The sequence below is a fragment of the Lingula anatina genome, chromosome 4, assembly GCF_051362555.1.
Source record: "Lingula anatina isolate TDL-2025a chromosome 4, LinAna3.0, whole genome shotgun sequence".
NCBI lineage: Eukaryota > Metazoa > Brachiopoda > Lingulata > Lingulida > Lingulidae > Lingula > Lingula anatina.
In genome coordinates, this window is record NC_141770.1 from 1,884,305 (window position 1) to 1,895,431 (window position 11,127).

Here is an 11,127-nt window from a genome sequence, read left to right on the forward strand (position 1 = left end):
TTTTATTGTAATAACACTGCATAAGAATACAAAATTTATATAAGATGTACAACAAATCTACCTCAAAAGCAATAACAGCTGCAAACCTAAATGTCATCATTTTTTCAGATAATTGAAATATTATCAAATGGCTTGTCTTGTATTCACACGAGAAGTGGCGAGAACTTAAAATGACCCACGCTTGAAGATAAAAGGGAAAAGAGGTAAAATAAAAGGCACTTATTGCGAGATTTAAAACTGTCTATATGAAATAAAATACCACAGAAAAGTTAAAAAGGATAGTGACATTAAATTAAAAAATGAATGGAACGCAGATCAATGCGATGAGTGGAGTTCTTGTAGCACCGGCCTCCGGGTGAGGTAGCTTGAATATCATGACATGACGATGGAAGACAGTCAGATTTCGTCGACTTTTCTGAATCAAAATCTCAAACTATTAACGTCGCACAGGGTAATCTCGACATGTGGGAGGGTGGCTGCGAGTGTTTTGTCTCTAAGTACTGCTGCTTTAAAAGAGTCAACAGGCTATAAGCAAACTATAGTGTCCTCTATATGTGGTTTCAAAATGCAGTCTAAACGGCTTAACTAGGTGGAAATGAGTTCCTGTAATCATTCATTCATTATATTTTGTTTTAGCAGCACCGACACACAATGAGTAGAGAGAGAGAGCGTGCCCGTGGACCACCTGTGAGAGATGAGAGGACAATCACAAATTCTGATGACCCAAAACTTCTGTACAGTCGGGTTTTTATAGGGAACTTGCCCACAGATAAAATGACAGAGGGGGAACTGGAAACCATGTTTAAAAAATATGGAAAAGTATTGGGTGAGTTTGTATAAATACTGATATTTTGTGTAATAATTTATTTTTATTGTAATGTTTCTTCAAAGGTGTCTCTTAAGTATTACTGTTTTAGCTGATCTTTTTTTTTTGTTTTTTTTGTTTTTTTGCATATCTTACAGATAGTTATACTGGGTTTTTAAGAAGAAAAATATTCATGATGCATTGGTGATTATTTTCTTAAATATATATTATACACTTATTCACAACTGAGGCTGGTTACAATCTGTATGCTCTGTTTGACGGGAGTGATTTTTGCACGAGATGGGATCTTAGTTAATGGCAAGAAAAAGTAGCTAAGTTCCGAAACCTGCTATAAGCCAGTGTCTCAGAAATGTCATTGAAATCGAAAGTGATTGGCCCAGCTAATAAAGCTGTTCTGTGTTATATATTTATTATTCTATCATTCTAGGCACATCTTTACACAAGGGTTATGGTTTTGTTCAGTATGGCAAAGAGGAAGAAGCCAGGGAAGCTGTTAGACTAGAAAATGGGGGTCTGTACAAAGGATTTAGAATAGGTAAATGTACTGCACACAACAATACCATGAATAAATTAAGGCAACCCACCTGAAGCTCTTTAACAAAACAGTTGTATCCTGCTGAGAGAGAGGAGCAGTTTCTCCTCAAAAGTCCAGATGAGGTTGAATCCACATGTAGTGTAAATGGTGTAATTCATTTCCAAAATGGTATGTTGTAGACTCTTCCTTTTGTCCTTCGACTCTCACTGGTGTTTTTTTAAAATAGTTTATATAGTGTAATTATCATTGTTATATAATATATAACCCTCTAATTATTTTCCATTCCTCAGATGTGAAGATTGCCTCAGAAGGCAGAAGTCAGAGGGGTGGACCACGGAGGTAAGGACAAACTTGACCACAGTCTGACCACAGCACTCACCCCTGGGATATATACAAAGCCCTTGACCCAAGTTTGACCTTGACATAAGTGCAACCTTGCTCCCAGGTTGACCTTTACCCCAGTTTGACAACTTCCACTGATTTGTGAGAAGTTTTTCTTCTCAGAGCAATAATAATGGAAGAATCCCGTTCTTATTGCTATTAGCTAATGAAGGTTTCAGAAAATTGAAATAAGTATACATAAAGCACCTATTTTACAAAAATGACATGGAGATTTTAGTATTTTTCATTTTATTTATTATTTTTGTTTTTCATTCCTGATGCAGAAATCAATATTTCTTAAAGTAAGATCTTTCCCAGGACAATATTTTCCACTTGTGGTATAAATATTCCTGGAATTATGGTATTTGAGATTTTTAACAAGTACTGTAACTGTTTTGCAGGGAAAGAGACATTTCAGCAGGAAGAGGGTTGGCTCCCAGAGACAGGTCACCCCTGAGAGACCCCTATGAAGACCGTCTCAGGGACCCACTAAGAGACCCATACAGGTCAGGCCTAGGGATTAGTTTTATTATTGTCATTATTATCCCAGATGCCTTATTCATTCTTACATCATACCAGTTTTTGTCAGTTAGCAAAAAAAAAAAAAAGAAAAATGTAACTTTGCCAAATCAGAAGGAATGTAATTTTTAACACAAAAAGATAGTTGTAACTATTGCAAAAAGACTAATGATTTTTTTTGTCTCTGTCTTGGTAATTATGGTTTTAATCTTGTATAAAGTATGTGCATAACTTTGGTAAGGATATCATTATGTACATATATTGAAGTTTTTCTCCAGACGAGATGATCCCTATGCTCGCGACCCCTACCTAGATGACCCTTACGGCCCTCCGCCCAGACGCCCCCCTCCCCTGGATGACCCCTACCTGGACAGATATGCCAGAGATGACCCATACAGGTATGATGTTATAACATAGATAATTTCTGTGTGTTATAACTAAAACTTTAGTCACTTGGCTCTATTTGTTGTGTTTTATCAGTGGGAATACCAGGAAAATAACCTGTACTACACTGAGTGTCTATAAATATGTTAACTTATTTCATTTGAAATAAAGTAATGATGTAAACTTCAATTGGGTTAATCTTTCCTTCAATAGACATAAATATTCTTACTGTGCACTTCCAGTGTGATGTATTTGTGCACAAGCTCCTTGTGGATGTGTGTCTATGGGAGTGTGTATCATCATAAGATATATTTTCCTTGTTTCCAGGCGACCACCCCCCTTTGATGATGGGCGGGACCCCTACCGAGACCCTTATTACCCCCCTCCCCCAGTGGGGGCACCTGAGGCTGAGAGACCCCCATTTGACTGTTGTATTCTCATGAAATCTCCACAACAGAGGTATAGTATTTAGATTGTATGATATTTGTGATTATCTCTTTTTTGGAAGGCGTTGGAATACTTATTTAGAAAACTACTGTATTTTGTGTAAGATTTTTTTTTCTTTAACAGCATGTTTGTTAGATACCTGAGACTTTATATATTCATCTTGCATACTGCACAGGTAATCATATTTCAAGATTCTTATTATGGAAAAGAAATTTGTATCATTTCAAAGTTTGCACAGTATTTTCCTCATTATAATACCACCATCATAGGCAATGGCAATACACATGGTTTGAGTCCTGACCCATCTTGTTTATTTAATGTAATAATGGATTTAAATGCACCACAACTGGCACAAGACAAGTTTTTAGTTGACACTTTCCATAACACGCATTCACAGACCTCAGTTTTTCTGGTTTCAGAGCTTACGGAGATATGATAACCCGCCGCTTGAAGACGTTCAGCGTGCTGACAGACATGCGCGAGATCCCAGAAGGCACCACTCCTCAGATCATGATCGATGATTTGGTGCGCAGGGGCATCCTGTACGCCATCATCATTAACAGTCAGAATGAAGTCCATCGGTCTCTGACACTGAACATCCTGCACGGTACTCCCCAAGGTAGGAGAGGAGTTTTGGTACTGGAGAGAAATGTCTTAGTTTTTCAGGGAAATTTGTTTTTCTGTGATCGCGAGCAGGGGATTTCAAAGAGAGGAGAAAAGTATGGATTTTTTCGTGACTGTGAATTGGAATGCAGAACAAAGCGTGCATTCCCTGAAAAAATCACAGTTTGTTTGAAAATAAGAGGATTTTCGTGCCGATCGATGTTTTTGAGCAGTATTTTTACAATTTTGCTACAGTTATGAAAATATTTGACCTTGTGAAATTAATACTTTTAAAATTAACAGGTACCTAGTTATGCTCAAATGTTACAGTGCATCGATTGACTGCAGATATTTAACCTAAACCGCTTGTTTTAATCGAAAGACGTGTTTGTGTTTCTTCAAAACTAACCGTATCAGTTATTTTGCCGTATTTTGCGAACTCATCAACATTCTTACATTGGTCCACATTCAAGTATAAAACCGAATTTTCTGATATAAACGTGCAACCCACACACTTTTTCTTTTGGAAAACGCGACAATTTTCACACAAAGACAATCCACATGATAGCGCAGAATGAATTAATCCTAAATACCCGCTTGGATATAAAAACCAAAACACTGACCGTGCATTTTTTAAGAGCATTGTTCTGATGTCATTAAAAAGAAATGTCTGTCGTCAAAGCGCAACCGTGTTATGAACATCATCATCAGGCATTGAAAGACAGAGTTTTCATATTTTAATATAATGTCGAAATAGGGCTGTGAATTAAAATTAGTCTAAATATTAACTTTTAAAATTGAGACATTCTATCGTGGACTTTTTTTACCAGTGATCGTGGGAAGCTCACAAACACCCGCGAGGATGTATTGATCTTCATATTTGAATGAATGAATAAATAAACAAGACGGGTGCTTTACGTAAAGTGATACAAGAGCAGTAGAACCAGAATATGTTCACATTGTTTTAATTGTGTCGCAGCGGTAATAAAATGGTTATCCCTGTAACAGACATTCTACATTTTAAAATTTACAATTAAAAAATCAAAAAATAAATTGATCATAAATGAAGTGCGGTGTTGTTCAGATGAATTGTTCGCGTGACCTGTGGAAACTGATGTCAAGAATGTTGATGCAAGTGACGTGTGAAATAAATCTGATGTAAACTATGATCCGAATTGACAAGGGTCGTTTTTGATGTTTTTATCAATGTTTGATACTAAAAGTTACAGGAAACATCACACTTTTTGTGCATGGAAGACGGTGGACGAAAAGTTTGAGGAAACGAAACATTAATTATCTGGCCACGCGATGCTTATCTTTGCTGATTTGTGGTATTCGTTTAATATGAAATGTTTTATTGAAAAGTTCCGTTATTGATTTGTTATTATTGATAATAAATAAACGTCTGAATAAGTTAAACATGTATGTCATGATGACCATTACCATATTTTTTGTTATTTCAGGTTTTTAGCTTAAACAGTTGCACTTCTTCTCTTTCTGTGCCGTGCGGCCTTTTTCCTCGCATAATCGTAATCATCATCAACAGTTTGTTTCTGCTTTTTCTTTTTCAAACAAAAAAAAATTACAGAGCACAGAAATATGCCGCTTGATGACGCCATGAGTCTTGTCGCGCGCAACTACGAGCAGTATCTGAAAGAATTGCGGGCCAAGGCACCAGTGCCTCCCCCCAAGGTGGATTTTACACCCCCAGACCCAAGTATTGCCTATCTGCTTAATCTCATGGCAGATGGCCGCCAGTTAACACTGGAAGAATTGGAGAAGGTCCTGAAATATGTGAAGGAGAGGCGCGACCAAATGCTGCCTAAACGAGGTGCGAGCAATGGTAATATATTTATACATATATATATTAAAATATATATACATACTTATTGATATTGGATTTTTAAATGAAATCGGTTGTTATTATGACCCATACATGCCGAAACATTGGGGATTGTTTACAAATCAAATCTGACAAATACATGTCTTAAGTTCTGAGCTTGTTAACATATACACAACTAAAAGATCACCAGTTAAAACCTTTACAGAAAATTTAAAATTTAATTTGTGCCATGGATACATTAATGTTCTTTAGCAAGATAAAAAGAGGATTATCTTCTGCCCTCATTAAAACCAATTGTTTTTGTTTTATAATTCTTATTCAGTGTATGTATTATTTGCTTTATCCACACAATAAGTATAAATTTTCAAAGAAAAAAAAAAAAACATGACTTATTATATTTGTGTTTAGGTGTAAGTGCGGGAGGGGGAGCAGGAGAGACAGGAGCACTGCGCGATGAGAAATCTCTGCTCCAACAACAGGCTCAGCTCCAGGCCAAGATCCTCAGCATTCTGAACCCCAACAGCGGCGTCCCGTCATCCCAGGGGGTCGGGATGGCTGCCCAGGAGCCGCAGGTCCCGCAGCAGCAGTCGGCTCAGGCTGGAGGCGTGGGACTGAACCTTGACAACCCCAGTATCCAGAAGGCCCTGGACAGTCTGATCCAGAGTGGACCCAACCTACTGAAGAATATCACCTCCATCTCAACAGGGGGCAGCACCAGCGGGCAGAGTACCATGTCGCAGGCCGGGTATGGCGGTGGAGGTCAGGCGAGGGCCATGGGGGGTTACGGAGGTCAGCAGCAGGGGTATGGCGGTGCCTCTGGGTATGGTGCTGCACAGCAAGGATACGGCGCACAGGCTCAGCAAGGTTATGGCGCACAGGGACAGCAGGGATATGGCGGCGGAGGAGGCGGACCAGCTGGGTTGCTAGGAGACCGCCCTGCTGCTCAGATGCAGCAGCAACAGCGAATGGGGATGGGAGGTCAGGGAGGTCGACCCCGCCCCCTCATGTGATTGACACAACCAATCTGCTGTATCCCTTGTACAATCTGCAAACTAATGGAATATGTTTGATATTTGGGACTGTATTAAAACCTTAACAAAGCAAGATGTGTCATGGTTTCTTGGGCAGATTCATATTTTCATAGAAAGAACTGTAGATAAGTATGTTTAGCGTAGTGCAGGAACAACAATAATGCCGAGGCAATAAAGCTGTGTATAAATTCTCACTGCCGAGAAAGTATTGTACATACTAGTAAGAGACTGCCCTGTAAAGAACCATGCGAGGTCAGACATGTTATCACTATGTTGTTTTGTATTTTAAAGAACTTTTTAAATGATGATAGTTGACATGGATGATTGTTGACACTGTGCGGGGGATCAGTCTTGATAACGTTGATGTTATCCCTGTGAAATGTTTACTTAAATTTGCATTGTTTAGCAGAATAGGTTCTAGAAATCCCATTTTGTTATTACAATCATGTTACATTTTAAATGTGTTACTTAGGTGTCTTTCGAGATGTTTTTATAAACTCCTTCATTGTAGAATGTATGTTTTACTGTAATAAAAAATGAAATATGAATTTAATGCTCAGTGTTATAAAAAATGCAATTCTGTGTCTGTTCATTTGAGAATAAATTGTGCTTGAAGATTATCATAAACTCTAATATAAGAAGAATAAGAATATAACTAAATTCTTAAAAAAAAAAATTCGTCACAAGAATTTCAAAACATTCACGCAACATTGAGCCGGAGAGTATTTCACAGAAAACCTTTCTCATCATCTCAGGAGTGAGATTTTTCCGACTGTTGGCAGATTCCTGACTTTTTGAGAGCCAAAAAATGCCATTTTTGAGATCAATGCTGAGTTTTTATTTCAGATGGGGAGCATAGGGTTAAATTTGGACCCCACACCATATTTTTCACTTTTTCACTAAATGGTGGTCTCCTACCTGATATCTGAATGGAGTGGATCTTCATACCATGATTTTGCAACATAATATTAATTCTTCTTCGTAGTAAGAATTTTGTTGGTCTAAAATGAGTTTTGCTTGCGCACTCAGGGCACTTTAAGGTTAAACGCGAGTTGAAGGGTGAGCGACTGTGTTGTGAATCAACATAATGCTCACCATTTTCAGTGAAACATGGTTTCAGTTAATTTTTTTTGCACGTGGTGCATATTTTGTGATTTTTGCCTTTGAAGAATTGCCAACAAACGTCCAGTGACCAATCTGTTAAATTATTTCATCCGTTAAATGTGACCTATTCTATTCATGTGGATAAATCTTATTTTTGCTGTCCGCGTTATCCAAGAAAACTCTGCATTTGCAGGTGCACCCATGCTATTCCCTAGTATTCTAAAGCATGGTGCATCTTTTTATGCATAATGAAAAATGAACATTTGTGTTCATTGGTAGCCGATTATCAAATATGTGAAAGCACTGAACTCTCGTGTGGTGAAATCATTAAGCTGTGTTTATGCGGTCGTTTTATTTTCGAGATTATCCGATTAAGAAGTAGATTGCACTATGCAAATGTATTATTCCTGTAGTCTCAAAGTTGATTAACTTGATGTAAATGCATCGGTACATGAATGATGATTACGCATTTCTATTTCCTTAAGGGTTTTATTTAAATGATCGTGAAATTGAGAAGATTAAACCAAAACACATCTTGCGGTGTATTACATGTGATGCCACAGCACCCAAAGATCACCACAGTGCCAGATGGTTGAACTCTTTTAATAAATTTTGCAAGGCATGCCCTGCAAATCATTCTTTTTATCTCATGGATACACAGACAATTCTGTCTATAAAAATAACACATTTATGACATTAACACATTTACTCAATGTGGTCGCATGTTACGTTGTCACTTAACAGCTCATAACCAGGCAGGGATGATGGATTTAATCTCAGAAGAAATGAACTCTGAATGAAGTGATTTTCATCGAGTAAAATGGTAATGATGTTTACCAAGTTGAACACTGCTAAGACAGTGAGAAACAGGCTCTCTTGACAAGCAAATAATTTTTCCATAAAAGATGACCATTTTTTTTATCATTTTTTTTTTTTTTTTGCATAATTGAATTGGCTAATATTAAATAATTTTTTTAAATACATATATTAAAGAAATACAATTCCTTTCAATGACTGAGCACAAGTATGACGAAAGTATTCTTTAATTTAAAAAGATAGTGAACTAATATAGAACGGAGCACTACTAATTTAAAAATTAGAAACTGTCAAATGTAATAACCACATTCTAAAAACTTCTTACCTTAAAGAACCAAAAGTACTTGGTTAAATATCAAAATTTTATTAGCCAAATGGATGCTTTCTTTAATGTATTTTTACATCTTCGACTTGCTCATCTACCATTTCTCCATTTGGGAAGATTAACATGATAATTTGCTCAGTTAGTTGTAGGCTGATTAGATATTGATGTAAATCCGCCAATTCCAATCCATGGAAATCCGTCGTAATATGCAGTCACTAAAGTGATATGATGAATGTCTAGTCGTGTTTTCACTGGAAATCTGCATTATAAAATGTTATTTAAACTGCTATGTTTCTGCATCGAATAATGTTATTTGAATCGCAGTTTTTATAATACCACGTTTCTGCATTGGAAAATGTTATTTGAATCGCAGTTTTAAAAAAAAGTTTTTTCGTTATATAATGTTATTAAAATCGCTGTTTTTATAATACCATGTTTTTGCATTGGATAATGTTATTTGAATCGCAGTTTTTATAATACCATGATTCTGTGTTATATAATATTTTTTAAACCACAAATTTTATAATACCATGATTGTGTTGACGATGTTATTTTAACCACTGTTTAGACAAGCACTTTTATTTCTATTAAACTTAAAATATAAGCTACTAACCCCACGCGTTTACTTTCTGAAACTCTCAACATGTGATTTTCCAAATACCTCTTCGTAATTCCTTTCTTTTTTGTTCATATTATTAACATTTGCTGAGTAATATGATTCACTGTGTTAGGAGGAAGGCGTTGGAAGGTGCCGCAGTTATCCGTCTCTTGAAGGGTAGGTGACAGTCTCGGAAAATAATATCGCAGCTTTACGTGAACAATAAAAGGTGTCATTTAAATGATGGCAGGCTAAATATATATTTTTTTGTTTGTTTGTTTAAATTTTATTTTTCAATATTTTTAAGGTGTTTGTAAAACGTAAGTCGCGTATGAGTTCATTTTTATTTGAGTGATTTGATTAACTCTTGCTGATATAAAACAGTTTCCTGCCTGAACCGAGTCAGCGAACTGAAACTTTTATCATGAATTCTCTATGTGCATTACGTTAATATGAAATGGGTTGGAAAAAAAAAACTTTAAATATTTAAGATTGGTACTTAAAATGGCGTTGAAATTTCGGGAAATTGTTTAAATTACCGTGATATCTAAACCAAAGAAAAATTCATTGATTAATGTCGCTTATGAAATATATTTTATAACAAAAAAAGATTGACTGAATATGCATTTTAAAAATGAAAGGTCAGGATTGAGTGATGTAGATAAAGCTTTTCTGTACAGCCTTTTGAAGTAAAAAAATCATACAAAGACCAGGGATACTTGATGTAATTACTTTTTGAAAACTTGATGAATTTGAAGTAAATACATACTTTGTAAAGTTAAATTATATTTAATGCATTTACTTTTTTAATAAAATTTTACTGAAATACAGTAGATAGCAGTAGCAGTTTACAAATCAAAAAGTTCTTGATTTAAGATCATTTGATTGCTTTATTTCAGCAAAAATATGTGCATTTTGCCACAAATAATGCTTATAATTTTTTTTAATTATTTCTTTTTTACCTAGTATGGAACTGAACAGCTAAGTCAACGTTGTCTGAAACTGAGATGTCTTGAATAAGAAAAAGAAATGAGATTCCAGTCTGGTTATTAAAAGATGGAGATGTGCTGAACAGGTGATTGATAAATGTTCTGATTTATTGCCTCATAATATGCAAAGCTGACTTGAGATTTACAGTTAATACATGAATTGTTAAGGGTAATAAATTAAAGAAATTAGTTGCTGTATGATATAATTTGCCTGAAGATTTTTTTTACTGTACAATGCGCAAGCATGTTTACATCAAAGAGCTTTTCATAGGAGTGGCAATGTTTTAATTACTATAATATTCTCCCCCCCCCTTTTTTTTTTTCATGTTTTAAATATTTAATCGACTTATTGATAGGTTACAGGACCTCCAGTATAGGATGTCATGGAAGGAAGAAGTTCTTGAAGTGTGAACTAAGATTTTGAGGACAATATTTATGAGGTGAGACAAATGCAGTCCCAGGGATGAGATTTTTCCTACTATTGGTGTATTTGCAACTTTTGGAGAGTCAAAAATATCACTGCCCTAGGCTGCCAGCGGGACCCAGGGACATATTTTTCAACTTTTCCCACTAAATGGCAGTGACATCCCTGGTCTCTTTATGTTTATTTTCAAAGATATATAATGTTTCTCACTTATGAAAGAAATTGCAATTAGTGCATTCAGAACAGTGCACTAACAGATCCAGGGATCAAATATGGCGACCCACTAAAAAACTACCTTAATT

The 11,127-nt window shown here is 35.9% G+C and overlaps 1 protein-coding gene across 3 annotated transcripts; it reads left to right on the plus strand.

Annotated features, from left to right (window-relative positions):
• Positions 1-51: 51 nt before the first annotated feature.
• Positions 52-7,117, plus strand: LOC106181747 (nuclear receptor coactivator 5-like). 3 transcript variants are annotated; one of them, XM_087010564.1, is made up of 10 exons: positions 52-203; positions 640-826; positions 1,254-1,361; positions 1,652-1,700; positions 2,144-2,248; positions 2,540-2,659; positions 2,973-3,104; positions 3,512-3,711; positions 5,284-5,538; positions 5,947-7,117. In XM_087010564.1, the coding sequence occupies exons 2-10, from the start codon at positions 652-654 to the stop codon at positions 6,546-6,548; spliced, it is 1,746 nt and encodes a 581-aa protein (XP_086866690.1). In that variant the 5' UTR covers positions 52-203; positions 640-651; the 3' UTR covers positions 6,549-7,117. The 3 variants fall into 3 exon arrangements, with proteins under 3 accessions (XP_086866690.1, XP_086866691.1, XP_086866688.1); XM_087010565.1 differs by having other exon boundaries at positions 68-203; positions 637-826; XM_087010562.1 differs by lacking the exon at positions 52-203 and having other exon boundaries at positions 5,284-5,526.
• The last annotated feature ends 4,010 nt before the right edge of the window (positions 7,118-11,127 follow it).

Coding starts and splice junctions, on each gene's coding strand:
- LOC106181747 (XM_087010564.1), top strand. CDS start 652: ATGAGTAGAGAGAGAGAGCGTGCCCGTGGACCACCTGTGAGAGATGAG. Junction 1,701..2,143: donor CAGAGGGGTGGACCACGGAG/GTAAGGACAAAC, acceptor ACTGTTTTGCAG/GGAAAGAGACATTTCAGCAG. Junction 5,539..5,946: donor TAAACGAGGTGCGAGCAATG/GTAATATATTTA, acceptor ATTTGTGTTTAG/GTGTAAGTGCGGGAGGGGGA.